Here is a 14232-nt window from a genome sequence, read left to right as displayed (position 1 = left end):
ATGACCAGGAAAAATATACGCCTAACACTAGGATTTCTGATTGGCCACTGTCAACTGAGGAAACACCTCCATAATATGGGGCTAGTGGACACACCTCTATGCAGGATGTGTGGACAGGAAGAAGATACTGTCAGGCATGTCCTGCGCGAGTGTCCGGAGTTATCGTCAATAAGAGAGTGTGTGTTCGGCGAGTCTTGACCTACACCTGCCGATATAAAGGAGATGTCTCCCAGTGACCTGTCCACCTTCCTGGAAAGGACAAAATGGACGATGACCTAGGAGGACGACTCCTTGGGAGGATGTACAATGGGTCACATGTGGCCTAAGTGCTGTGGGCTTACACTCACCCTTCCTGCTCTACAGATACAGATGTACCAACTTCATTACTGAAACCCTGTAATCACAAAAAGCCCCACTCATAATGGAAACGTTGGCGTATTTTTGAGGTTTATTTTCAAATCTACTTGCCTAGTTTCTGCCCAGTCACAACATACTTTTACTCTTGTACGAGAGATCGTTTGATGATGCCGACATGTTTCAAACTTTGGAAAGGAGAACCAATCAATAGTAAATGTAACAGACTATATATAGTGTGATATCGATAATTTTCCTAAACGCATCATTTTGAAAATAATAGGTTGGAAAAATTCTAAATTTTATGGGTTATCTTGGCCAAACTACTCTAATGAATCAAGTTGATTAACATCTAATAACACTAATTAACACTGGTAGTATAATTGCTGTCAGCTTTCGTTATGTTCAAAATTCAAATCATTCATTTCGTTTATGGTCATCACATATACATTCAAACATTTTGTTCACAATGAATATATATTCTACTGTGAGACGACGGGAAACGATGCGCGGGAAGAGGAGTGGTCTAAGCAATGAAGCGCGGTCGCTGAGAACGTGACTATAACGCGGGCAGATGCTTGAAGGCAGACGTCGTTGATGGTTGTGTTAGTTTTGCGAAATTTCTCTATAAGTAACATGCTATTGCGCGCGGCTTCATCCGCGTAGAATTTGGTTTTTGTCACATTAAGTTTCGTGCCAGACCATTTCAAACAAATAGTTACAATATTTTTCATCAACCCACAACTTCAAGTTTCCAACTCCAAAAGTGACGAAATTCAATGCAACTTCTGGACCCCTATTTTCCCCCTTGGGAGTGGAAAATCCTGATTCCCTTTCATGATGCTTATTCACGCTATACAAAGAACCTACCTGCATATTTCAAGATTCCAGGTGTGTTAGTCAATCAATAGGTACCCACTTATATAATACCAGCTGTTCCCCGCTGTTTTACCCGTGTTTCCGTGAGAACCTACCCTATGTGTTATTCCAGGTCATGAACTATCTTGATATCAACTTACATTTGATCTGTTTGGGCATGAAAAAGTAAAACACGTAAATACATACATTACTTCAAATCATCCTCACCAACTTGTCGCATTTATAATATTAGTGGGAGTAGGATTAGTAGGATTACCAATCTAATCCTTTCAGTTTTTTTTTGGTGATGATATTCAATATTGTATAAATGGATAAAAAGCATGGATAATTTACCAGAATAGATATCTTAACAGAGTAATTCCATGTGCTAAAACAATCAGAATGCTACATGCGAGATTATGTGAAACTGGGAGTTTTAATAAAAATGTAGGTACTGTAAGACTAGAAACTGTAACAACGCCTGAACTGTACTTGATGCGATGGAAGGAAATCCTTCAAATGGAACCAGGAAGATTGCACTGCAGCTGGAAGTCATCCCAAAACCGGATAGTTCTAAAATGAAACCTCCTATACCCATATGACATACAGCGAGTCCAAGCTCTACTGCTTCGCGATTGTCACCCAAGATTATTGTTTTGCTGGTGTTTGATTCATACAATGGCACACATTAATAATTATTTACTGTATATTTTATTTACGTACGAAGCAAATTTTTCTCGAAATGCTATTTTGAACTTTCACAATGAGCATTTTTGGGCCGACAGAAGTCCTCACGTTATTAGAGAAAGTCATTTTCAGCAACAATTTTTGCTGAACTTGTGGGTAGGAATGATGGGTGACTACCTAATTGGTCCATTTTATCCACCAGCAAGATTAACAGGTGAATCCTACACGGGACGTTTTGCGAGAGCATTTACTCATTTTGTTAGAAGAAGTACCGGTACTTGTAAAAGACATCATTTAGTTTATGTACGACAGAGCCCCAGCTCATTTCAGTATTCTTTCTCGTCAGCTAGCCTAATCGCTGGATTGGACGTGCAGGCCCTCAAAATTTGCCAGCTCACAGTTCTGACATGAATCCTTTAGATTTCTATTCATGGAGTCATATAAAGGCTATCGTTCATGAATAATTGACAATTGCAAGGTCATAAGGAATACTCCAGGTATTTTTGGATGTGTCAGACAATCAAAAACAAATCGATTGCAGTCGTGTATTTCGTCAAAAGGTAGACATTTTGCTCATTTACTTCAAAGTCGGAATTGTTTTTCATTTACTTTTGATTTTCATTTTATGTTGGCCATGGATAGTTTTTAGAAGTGATTTTTTTTAAAAAACGAAGCTCCATATGAAGAAAATACACAATACACAAATAAGTTGTATTTTCAGTTGCTCAATCTAAAAAAACTACAAAAAAGTTGGTGGCGTTATTTTTCTCTAAATATTGTTGGCTGTGGTGCCCACTGAGACGCAACTGAACCTGATAATTTCAATCTAGTTTGGGCTAAATAAGCACCTTGTCACTTCAAATAACTATAGCAAATTTCAACCGAATTGGTGTAAGGATATTTATGATATTTTAACTTCAACGCCCTATATCTCAGAAACGAAGAAACTCCGGACATATGTTTACAAGAACTTTTTTTAAACGACCTAACAAATTACCCTCCGAAGCTTCGTACCGTAGTTAGGAAACACCCTGTATACAATGTTTATATTTTTCAAATCAACACTTTTTCTTCTAACTTACCAGTGTCAGGTTTTATATTTCTCCATACATCAAAAATTTACATGAAAACTATGAAACTTATCAAAACAACAAAAATACAAAAACTTTTATTTTATTTCCTACCAGTTTCTAAGTAACCTGTCTGTCCATTGGTAATTTTCGATCTGGCAACAATTCCTATCCAGAGTTAGAATTGAAAAAGGAATTGGTCACATTCTGAGCGAATTATGCTTACAGAGTTCTAGCACAGGCACTTTCTAATTTTAGGTTGATTCAGAAAAAACAATAATTCAAAAAAAATATGGAAATCAATAGCTACAATTATTTTTCTTTCGAAACAATTATTGTGTTGAATATTTATCGATACTTTGAACTTTGAATATTTCTTCAACAAATATAATGATTCTGTAATATTCATTGATGAAGGTTTATCATTTCAGGAGTTGGACATACTGAAGACTTGGCCTATATTTTCGATTTTGGGCATTCTGGTTCATCAGACGATCTTTTAGTACGATCTCGTATGGTGAAAATGTGGACCAATTTTGCTAAAACAGGAAATCCAACACCTGTTGTAGATCCTCTTCTTCAGAATATATCATGGACAGCAAATAATGGCCAAAATAGTGATGTTAATCGACTAGAAATTTCCAATAATTTGACATGTACATTCAATCCGAATGCTAAAAATATTAAATTCTGGCGAGACCTATTTGCTAAAAATGGAATTTCTCCCTTTAGTACTTATTGAGAAGTACCTATGTATCTTTGATTTGTTTGATTTTTTTTAACTCGCATAGGAGTCTAATTAAATATTTCACCAACATTTCTTTTTCATTCACTATATACCTGATTCATATACGTAATAAAGTATAAATATAGGTTTTAACAGGGCCGAATACTGGCGGGGCAATATAGGATATGTATACGTACATCTCATCGGAAAGAAAACACTTTTTTCCACTTTTCTGGTGTGGTAAAAATGATTTCTTCAGATTCATTCTTCACAAATCAATGGAAGTTATAGAACTCGGCCTCAATAAATATTCTCCTTGAAGAGACTTATTCTGATCTACGCAGTTGAGCATTTTACGGTATGCCGTAAGATATCTTAAGCAGTTATGGTATCTTAACTGCTTGCTACAGTTGTTGCAGTTCTTTGTTCCACCTTTCAGATACAAATCTATATGCAGAAAAAAAATTTCTATACAGGGTTGGACTTGATGTGAGGAATTTTTCAAACTATTTGTGGTGTGGTGTAAAGTATTAACAAAAAAATTTCCTCGCAGACGAGTCGGCAGACGCGGAGGTGGCGAAGCCATCCTCATGAAAAGATCGATTAGACATACTCAAATTGATCTAAACGAGGATGCGCTAAATCGTTTAGAAGCCTTAGGTATCGAAGTAAACCTTCAAAGGGGTCCACACCGAATCATAACGGTATATAATCCCCCCCAACAACCGCATACAGCCAGAAGCACTCAGTACTCTCCTGCTAGAAACAGACACCGCGATAATAGCTGCAGGTGATTTCAACGCGAAACACACGCAGTGGAGTAGAGCTACCAATCTAAACGGCCGAGCGCTATACGCTCACGCCGATGAGCACTGTTATCAGGTTTTGGGACCGCCGTTGCCTACACACTACCAAATACCGCATAGATCTGATGTTCTTGACATAGCAGTTGTAAGGAACATCACTCTCAACTGAGATATATATGTGATTTCTGAAATTGACTCAGATCACAACCCAGTAACACTGATTTTAGGGGAAGGCCCCCCAATACAAAACGACAGCGAAGGAATCAGGACCAACTGGGAAGCTCTCAAACCGTACTTGGAAGCAATCCCCGCTATAGAACGATCACACGAAACCCCCAATCCTTAGACGCTACGGTAACACGGTTCGAGGAAAACGTTAGAAACGCTCTCGCAGCGGTTACCACGACCTACGTGGAACCAAGGAAATCCTATAACAAATTTCCCCGACGGATTAAAACTCTAATTAGAGAAAGAAACCATATCAGAAGAAGATATTACAGGACTCTATTTCCAGGAGATAGAGCCAGTGCGAATGCGAAAGCCAGCGAAGTAAAAAGCGCCATTCTTGACTTAAGGAATGAACGCTGGCGCGAATATCTCCTAGGACTTGAGCCCGGAGATAACTCTCTTTGGCGATTAGTCAAGAGCAGGAAAAACAAAAGAGAAGCTTCGACGCCAATACATGGCCAACGAGGTGTCTGTTTCACAACGGAAGATGAAGCCTTAGCCTTCGCGGACACTATGGAAAGCCAATTCAGGCTGAACACAGATAAACGATGATATCGATAGAGATATCTGAATCGAGAAAGCAGTGAAAGATACACTGCTACTCGATGACAAGGACGTCATCAGACCCGTATCAGAAGAAGAACTGAATTGGCTGATTCGAGCCAGCATGCCCAAAAAAGCTATAGGAGCTGATGCAATAACAAACAAGTTATTGGAACAGTTGCCAGACAACCAAATGAAGTCACTTAAAAACATCATTAACAGCTCCCTATATCTCAGACACTTCCCTAAGAGCTGGAAGCACGCTAAGATTATCATGATACCCAAAAAAGGGCAAGACCCAAGATTCCCTCAAAACTACAGACCCATAGGTCTGTTAGGCTACATGGCCAAGGTCGCGGAGAGAGTAGTCCTGCAAAGGTTGAACGAAGAGATTGAAGACAGATAACTTCTACCAGACGAACAGTTTGGCTTCAGGAGAGCCCACTCTTGTAAACTACAAGCCCTTAGACTGGTTGAAAATTCAATCCAGGAGATGAATAGAAAGAGACACGTACTATTAGACATCTCGAAGGCTATCGACCGTGTCTGGCACGAAGGTATTTCACACAATATGATCAATTTCAACCTACCACTGGAACTAGTCAAGTGGATAGAACAGAACTTTTACTGTGAAGCTCAACAACATCCGTTCACCGGTAAGACGAATAGAGGCTGGAGTCCCACAGGGTGCAGTCCTTTCACCCACGCTTTACAACCTCTATGTCAGCGATCTCCAGAGAACAGACCATATTAAGGTATCTCTCTATGCTGATGACACCGCCCTGATGTTCTCGGCCATGGCGAGAGAATTCGGCGTAGCTTATATGCAGACTGCAGTTGCAGCTCTTGAGACTTGGTTCCTGGAATGGAAAATCCAAGTGAACCCTGCAAAAACACAAGAGATTGCATTAAGTAGGCAAAGTGCCTACCCGAATCTCAGAGTTACCATGGCAGAACAAGAAATCGCCTGGAGCCCCCAGGTTAAGTACCTAGGTCCAACTATAGACCGCAAGCTAACCTGGGCCAAGCACATCGAATCCGTGAAGACTAAAGTGAGTATGGGGATGTCATATTTGTATCCTCTCCTCCATCGCAAGAGCAAACTAAGTCTTGAAAAGAAAGTCTTACTTTATAAGACTGTGTTTAAACCCATGATAATGTATGCCTCAGGAGTCTGGGGATATACAGCAAAAACACACGTCGAAATTCTGGAACGGGTCCAGAATAAAATCCTAAGGATGGCAACAAACGCTCCGTGATATGTACGGAACGCATACATCAGACGGGATCTGAATCTCCCAACCATTGAGGAGAGTATACCGTCCCGAAATAGAGGAGTTTTCGATATTGCGGAAACTCATGAGAACCCCCTAGTCAGGGCCGCGGTAGATTACACTATCGACGACCCTTCCCGCTTCAAAAGGCCTCGCATCTCCGCGAGGTGAGGTCACTGGCTAGTGACCTCGGAAAGCTACGAGTTGAATGTCAATACAATAAACAAGTCACTAAATAAAAGAGGTTGACTCCTCACAGGATACAAAGAAGAATATTGCATTAAAATTTTAATAAAAATCGTTAATTGTTTCAAAATTATGGATTACCGGTAAAAGCCATGAGGTTGAAGAACAAAAAGAGAGACACAAAACAATTGACACTGTCAGCTGTCATGTAATTCAGTTTAAAAAGGTGTGTTTGTTTATAGATGATGAGCCATGGAACAAAAGAGAACTAATTATGGTGCAAGTGTGATCAAAGACATCTGCTGTTCTGTAAGTAAATCAAGGAGAAAACCCAAAAATCAAATATGTTAATTAATTGAACAACATCCTCATTAGTCTTTAGGAGAAAACAAGTGAAGAGGAGTTGTTAAATAAAAGTAAAACCCTGCCTCAGGGAGGTTGGAATTTTGTTATTGAAGAGAAAATGTTTGAAATTTATGAAAATTATAATAATGAAAGACCAGAATTATTATTGGTTTGGAATTCATGTAGATTTTTGTCAATGTCTAATAAAAAGGCATATTTTTCACTAAGGTGATCAATGTCTGATCTTTTGTTGAGGCAATTATTAAATTGTGAAATAAATGACATTTCCAAAAACAATCTTTCAGATGTGTTTCTTTCAGTGGATACAATTTTTGTTGAATTGTAGTCCATTTTATGACCTTCTTTGAGCAAATGGTTACTGAGAGCACATCTCTCAGGATGTAATCTACTATCACTTTTATGTGAACTAATTCTGTCTTTGAGCAATCTTGACGTTTGACAGAACATTTATCAGATTCCTTACGTCAGATAATTCCAATAATTATTGAATTTTTCACGAAAATAATATTTGCATTCAAACTGTTTTCTTGTAAATTCAACGAAGAAATAAAATCAATAGATCTTTGTACGGCTGATGATAGCCAAGAAATTTCCTAACTCACTCTTTCCATCAGTTTAATTACATATTTGATTATAAATAAATGGCCATCACAGTTGTCATAAAATACAAATTCATACAGTAGATGAAAACAAAATATTCAGATGGAAAAAACATTTATTTTTATCGATAGAAGCAGCAATCATCGACTGACATCAAACTCTAAAATACAGGGATCTTCAAGGGTGATCATCTTATCTCATTATTCTTGAACTAATTCGCCGGAAAGGCCATTCTATGATGTTGCAACTGAAACAGAAATGCAAAGTGATTGTTACGTTTTCTATACCTATTCATTCAACAACCTATCCAAATAATTATTCTCACCTCACCTAATATTGTAAATTCTATTCTAGATACTAATATTATAGATGTGGAAGTTTGTTTGGACGTAGAGAAGTTTGTTAATCAATTATAATAAATCTGCTGAAGTCATTTGGAGGAAATACATTTCAACTCGGTAAAAATATTATAAATTCATCTCCTGATGATGTAGGGCGCGTCGAGAAACAGTAATTTTGTTCTAATGAGGAAAAAGTATTCTCAATTGATAAATGTGAAAGTTTGAGTGTTCAAATATTTGAACGTTCACTTAGTTGCTATCCAACAGCAGAGCACATACTTTTTGACTGCCCCGCTGGGGACCGAATCAGGTTTTCAGAATTTGGCAGAGCCCTACTCTTACCATCTGACCTGAAAGACTACTCACCATACAAACTAATCGGCTTGGTTAAAGAGCTGGGTTTATTTGGTCGAGTGTAAATAGGTGTGAGCCACAATAAACCTTTGCGGGTTGCGGTAGAATGTCGAATAGACCCTCTCACTTTCGACCTAATCTTACCTAGTTGCTACCCAATAATGCAAAAAATTATTGAACGGATTTGGGTAAACGCACACTGACCTGAATTAACAAATCGTATACTTTTTATCCCGATACAAAACTTGTTTCGAAGACTGTGTCAATTCATTTGAATTTTATCTGTATTTAAGGATACTTTTGAATTTCCGAGATGATTTTGACTCTTTTCATGAAACCTTTCCTTCATCCCTCTGCCATAAGAAAACTAATGAAATAGGAAATATGTGTGTAAGCCACGTTCGATGACAATTTGAAAAGTTAATTAGATATTGTAAACGATGTAGTACTATTTTTTTTTGTTACTTGGTATATTACATGTTCGCGCGATATATGGAGGTTATGTATAGGTTTGAGTACTAGACCAAAAAAATATTGGCCCCTTCTTTTATAAGGTAGCTCTGACCGGAAATTGTATGACCATACTGTAATGATGAGAAAAAACATCGGAAAACACATGTATTCACAAAGCTGAATTTTCCATTACAGAGGCTACAAAGATCGCTGGAAAAAACTAGAGTACGTATTTGAAAAAATAAAGGTAATGATGAAATATAATGAACGAAACGTTGCATTGAAAACTGGTTTATATCAGATCATAACAAATATGATACAGTATTGAAAGTTCCTCTGCCATATTTCAATATTATTCGAAATGGAAGCGGTAGAGGCTAAATACGACAATTATAATTTTTGGCGAATATTTCAAACACAACCACTGATATTCTAGTTCACCAAAATAGGAAACTTTCGTCCAAATCGACCGACCTTGTAGGTTTTACCGTTTCCGAGATAAGAATAATAGTATCATCTAAAGAAAACCGCCTGTATAATTCTGCAAAAACAATGGGGACCGAGATTTGAATATAAAATTGCTAGGGGTTTATTGAATCCAGTGGAGGTAGTGATGTTTTCTCAACCTCACGCTGTAGAAAGACTATTGCAAGTAGCAGAGATAGAGAACAGATTGCATTGGAGAAATTACCACAACCCGAACAAATGAATACATCTTTCCAAAAACAAATCAAAAGCAATTCATATTTTGCTATTTTTATTACACCAAATAAAGACATGAAATGTATGACATCAACTTCCATTGATGGGTGAAACGTGTGTCTAGAAGAATCTTGCAGTTCTGGTGTTTTGGGAACAACCATTGTCAGATAAATATTAAGAAAATAAATGTTTTGCATGTCACAAGCTTGGACATAAGAAAAAATTGAAACCCTATGAAACCCTTCCATTTATCATTACAAAATTCGCAAGTGTTGTTTATGACAAAGAATTTCAAGAACGAGGTTTTAATGATGAACGAGAACGAGAATGTTTTTACTCATTCACCAAACTCAAACACCTGTTCATGCAGCTGCAGTTTCGTAAGAATGTATCATTTTTCCCTCCAACCGATTTCCTGGAGTTTTTGAAGTCCACTAGATACTCGTTAGGACAACAAGATGAGTGTTCCGAATTCTTGGGGTTCTTGTTGAATACTCTTCGTGAACAAAAGAATAGCAGAATCAATAATCCTAACCGCTCTGGATTGAATGATTCCATAGAGTCTATTTCGTCTTGTGTTTGTTAATCTTTTGCTGAGAAAATCCTCACTTTTCTACTTTGTACTAAATGTTCAAGAGGTAGCAAAAACGTATGTGACTTTCTGGAACGTCAACTAGCGTTTCCTAATATGACTAATAACCAGTCCGTGCAAAGCTTATTGTTAAATCATCTGAAAATGAAACTTTTAACAGATGATGATCGACTGTATTGCCAAATATGCGCCAAACTAACTACCTGTTATAAGAAAACAAGTATATCTGAGGCACCAGTCAATCCAATAATTACACTGATGATCTTCAAACATGACTCAACCTCTGACGGAAGCACCAATCTCATACGAAGGTTCGAAATAGATGAACACTTCAATTTAGCAGACCACTATTATAATCTTCATGCAGTCTTGTTCACTGTCTGTAGTTCTGGCGTTGAATCTGATCATTATTACGCCTTGGTCAAAGATGAAACGGACTGATTTAAGTTTTACGATAGTCGTGTCACTAAGTGTTTTGGCGATGTATTGAATTTATTGGAGCCTCTGGAGACACCCTACATTTTGTTTTTTGGCAGATCAAGATCCTCAAATGATGTGGTGCTGTAGGTTTTTCCGGGTTTTCCTGCAGCTGGAAAAGCAAATGCGTCACTGGAATCAATGAAGTCGTCCCAGAGCGCCAACTAATTTTTGTTGTTGTTTTATAATTTCATGATTTGTATTTTGTAAGTGTTGTTATGTTCACTTGCTTCTTGATATTGAGTTATTTTCTACCAAGAGAACAACAAACTAGTATGTGTTTGTGACATCGTCTAGAAAATGATAAATTGACCGCTCGCAATCAGCATCACAAACATTTTCTCACAAACGAAAAGTAACAACCGACAAAATACCACAGTACATTGTTCATACTTTTATAAATCTCATCATAACAGATAGAAATTTCAAGTTTCTCTATAATTAGTACACAAAAGATGAAAGTTACAGTTCACCCTGTTGGTGACGCCAACTTTGTTGGTGAATTAATCGTCGAGTGTATTTGGAGTACCTCGAACCTGTCTTAAACTTTCAATGCTGAGAAGAGAAAAGCCTAATATTCACTAAAAATTCATTATAATATGAAATCTTAAGCTAAAGATCACAAAAATATAAAAAATGACATACCCATTGTCTGAATATTCTCAGTTGCTCCGCATATCTTGGTTCTAAAAAAATCTGAGGTTGTTCAGACTGGTACAAAAATCTCTGGTTATCAGTTGATTCCACGTTTTCATCATTTTGGAAATATTTCTCACCTTCAGAATACTCATTTTGATCGTTATGCCTTTTGGCAACTCCACCAAAACACGAATGTCCATAATTGAGACATCCACCTGAAAAGTAGAAAAATAAAATTATTGTTGAGAATAATGACGAATAGTCTTTTCAACAATTACTGAATCATTCAATCCCGGATACAGAATCAGATCCGGACCCAGATTTCGGAAGGACAGACATCAACCTAAGACACACAATTGTGAAAAATAATTGAGTTTTAATCAGTCGGTTGACTAATAGAGGAATTGAAAATTTTCGATCTTTGACAAGTAGTTCATTCAGCTCATGAAATCGATTAGATGAGCGAAAACATTTCAGTAAAGTAGTATGCAACAAGGGCGGTGGCGAAATATACCTCGCCAAAGCTGATACGAATGCTTCATAATTGTTCTGGTTATTCACGGGATTATTTTGCAGAATGTCTCGTATTTTCAGTATAAGGGCTGTTGCTTTTTCTTCATTTTTCCACCCTTTATTTTCCGCAGAGGTCTCAAAATCTCTGCGAAAAATTGACTATGAAGATTCGTCATCAACAGTTGGAGTATGAAGATTCGTCATCAACAGTTGGAGTATCATTAAAATTATTGCAAGATGGGGGAGATACTGATTCAGTTTTACAGTTTTCCACAGCAATCCTCAATGACTCCGGTGGTTTTATGTGAAGTTTCCGAAAAACCTCTTCAAATTTTCTCTTGACTCCTTCATGCTCCTTTCCAAACACATCTAGAAGGAACGAGAATACAAGTAGGGTTGAGCTCGACCTTGGCCAAGTCACAATCTATCGGTGATGACAAGCGGCGACAGGCTTTTTTATCTTCCATGGGATTATTTTACATTGTTCTTCTGTAAATTCAATTAATATAAAATCGAAGAGCATTTCCAACATCTCAGATATTATTTGAGAAGATGAAAAGATGAGTGATCAAAAAGTATTCATTTTCAATCAGACAAAGTTTCTCTCGATAGAGATCTTGTCATAAAAATTCATAACTTAGATGGGCTCAATATAAAAAACCATCTGTAGTAATTTTTGCAGCATATTTGAACAACTTGTCAAAAGTTGCAATGGTGAAGTAAAATTACTTTTTGAATTTTTTCTCAATATCTCTTGACATAAAAAGCCTAGCTTAGATTTTCATACATCGTGATAATAATAGGCTCTATAATACGAAACTCTCCTTAAATTCAACCCTTTCTGTAATTCTCACCGTTTACATGCATCGTTCCAAATTTCACATACCGGTATATACAGGCCGTTTCTTCAAGCATACGGTTGATTTTATACTTCAGTATTTATTTAGTTATTTCCGATTCATATCATCAATTCTTCCATATTTTTGATCGCAAAATTTCGTTTATTCCCAAAACAGCATATGAATTAGAGCTTTCAGTTCTACCCCTCTGTTCCTAAATTGTTTCAAATTATTTTTTTCACATCATATCCTATTCGCGTTTGGCAAACATTTTGATTTCATATTTTTTGAATTACTGTATTTTCAAATTTCCAATCTATCAATCATGTCTGACAGCAAAAATACGAATTCCTAATAACGTTCACTATTTTTTATACAATTAGATAAGTGCAATTCGTTCTCTTTGTGACAAATTACACCAATAACACTGTCATATATATTTTTCAACATAGTGGTTCTGCTTTTGAATTTTTTTTTATTCTTATTCAACTGGTGGAGTTCTTTCCTGTGGATGAAATTGATTTAACAAAAAAAAATAAAATTAATGATAATCAAATTCGACTTAGCCAACCTCCAAGTAAAATTAGTGAATACCTTGTAATGTTCAATCGATCAGAAATACCGCAGAAGATCATTCATTATTTATTAACTATTCATTATATTTTCAAAATGAAAGACCGGTCTCCTTTTATCAAATGGTTATATTTAGCCTGCCCTGTTTGTTTGAGTCAAATTTAGTAATTGAAGTTTGACCTCCTTCCGGACAGATTGATCTGAAATTTGGTACACACATTAAGTTTTGATGACAATATAATTTAATAAATTCTGTATCAAAAATTCTGTATGATGAATTCTGTATGACTGTAAACCAAAGATGGCTGCAACTAACATATTGGCGGATTATATATTGTTTCACAACTACCTCAATATGGTAGTAGTACACTTTGAAAAAGATGCAAATTCAAGATGGCCGCAGCTACAAAATGGCGGATTACATATATTTTCACAACTAACCCAACATGGGTATCAAATGACAGTCATTGACTAGCAGAATAGTAGTACACTTTGAGAAAGATGCTAATTCAAGATGGCCGCAGCTACAAAACCGCGGATTACATATTTTTTCACAACTACCTCAATATGGGTATCAAATGAACGGGCTCAAGTAATAGAATAGTAGAACACTTCGAAAAAAATGCCAATTCAAAATGGCCGCAGCCACAAAATGGCGGATTACATATCACCTTGTAATACTGTGGCATTAAATGAACTATACAGAATGAGAAAAATTGAGTAACAAAATTATAAACTTTAAAACTTGAAAATAAAGTAAGTGAAAAATGTTTACAAACGGTTTTATTGAAAAAATCTTATAATAATGATGTAGATAATATACTAAATCCACATATCTTTATATAGAGTTAATTTTTGAAATTGATCGGTTTTTCCTTTCTTTGGAAGATTCCTAAATTACATTTTTTGTATCGAATTGGAGAAGTAGAAAGCCAAAGCCTTTATTTTCAAATAACTGAAAAATGAAAAAGAACATCCATATTTCGTGAAAGCAGTTAATTTTGGTGTCAAAGGGTCATCTTATTTATGTAGATATCCAGCACTAGGCGC

At 36.5% G+C, this 14232-nt stretch overlaps 2 protein-coding genes across 2 annotated transcripts in view; one reads left to right on the top strand and one right to left on the bottom strand.

Moving 5' to 3' along the window:
• The window catches only part of LOC111507800 (venom carboxylesterase-6), a 54224-nt gene extending 50438 nt beyond the window's left edge, over positions 1-3786 (top strand). Inside the window, exon 8 of the mRNA XM_023163157.2 lies at positions 3401-3786. Within this exon, the coding sequence (XP_023018925.2) occupies positions 3401-3711 (311 nt within the window). The 3' untranslated portion in view covers positions 3712-3786. The remainder of the gene's footprint in view (positions 1-3400) is intronic.
• Positions 3787-7796: 4010 nt separating this feature from the next.
• LOC111507801 (uncharacterized) overlaps positions 7797-14232 on the bottom strand; it is a 93198-nt gene continuing 86762 nt past the window's right edge. Inside the window, exons 2-3 of the mRNA XM_074185065.1 lie at positions 11264-11472; positions 7797-7946 (exon numbers count right to left, since the gene is read on the bottom strand). Of these exons, the coding sequence (XP_074041166.1) occupies positions 7911-7946; positions 11264-11472 (245 nt within the window). The 3' untranslated portion in view covers positions 7797-7910. The remainder of the gene's footprint in view (positions 7947-11263; positions 11473-14232) is intronic.

The sequence above is a fragment of the Leptinotarsa decemlineata genome, unplaced genomic scaffold, assembly GCF_025532065.1.
Source record: "Leptinotarsa decemlineata unplaced genomic scaffold, Ldec_3_MD MMD2_P_RNA_scaffold_2, whole genome shotgun sequence".
Taxonomy (NCBI): domain Eukaryota; kingdom Metazoa; phylum Arthropoda; class Insecta; order Coleoptera; family Chrysomelidae; genus Leptinotarsa; species Leptinotarsa decemlineata.
The sequence above is the reverse complement of the archived record's forward strand: the minus strand, read 5'-3'. Positions and strand labels throughout refer to the sequence as shown.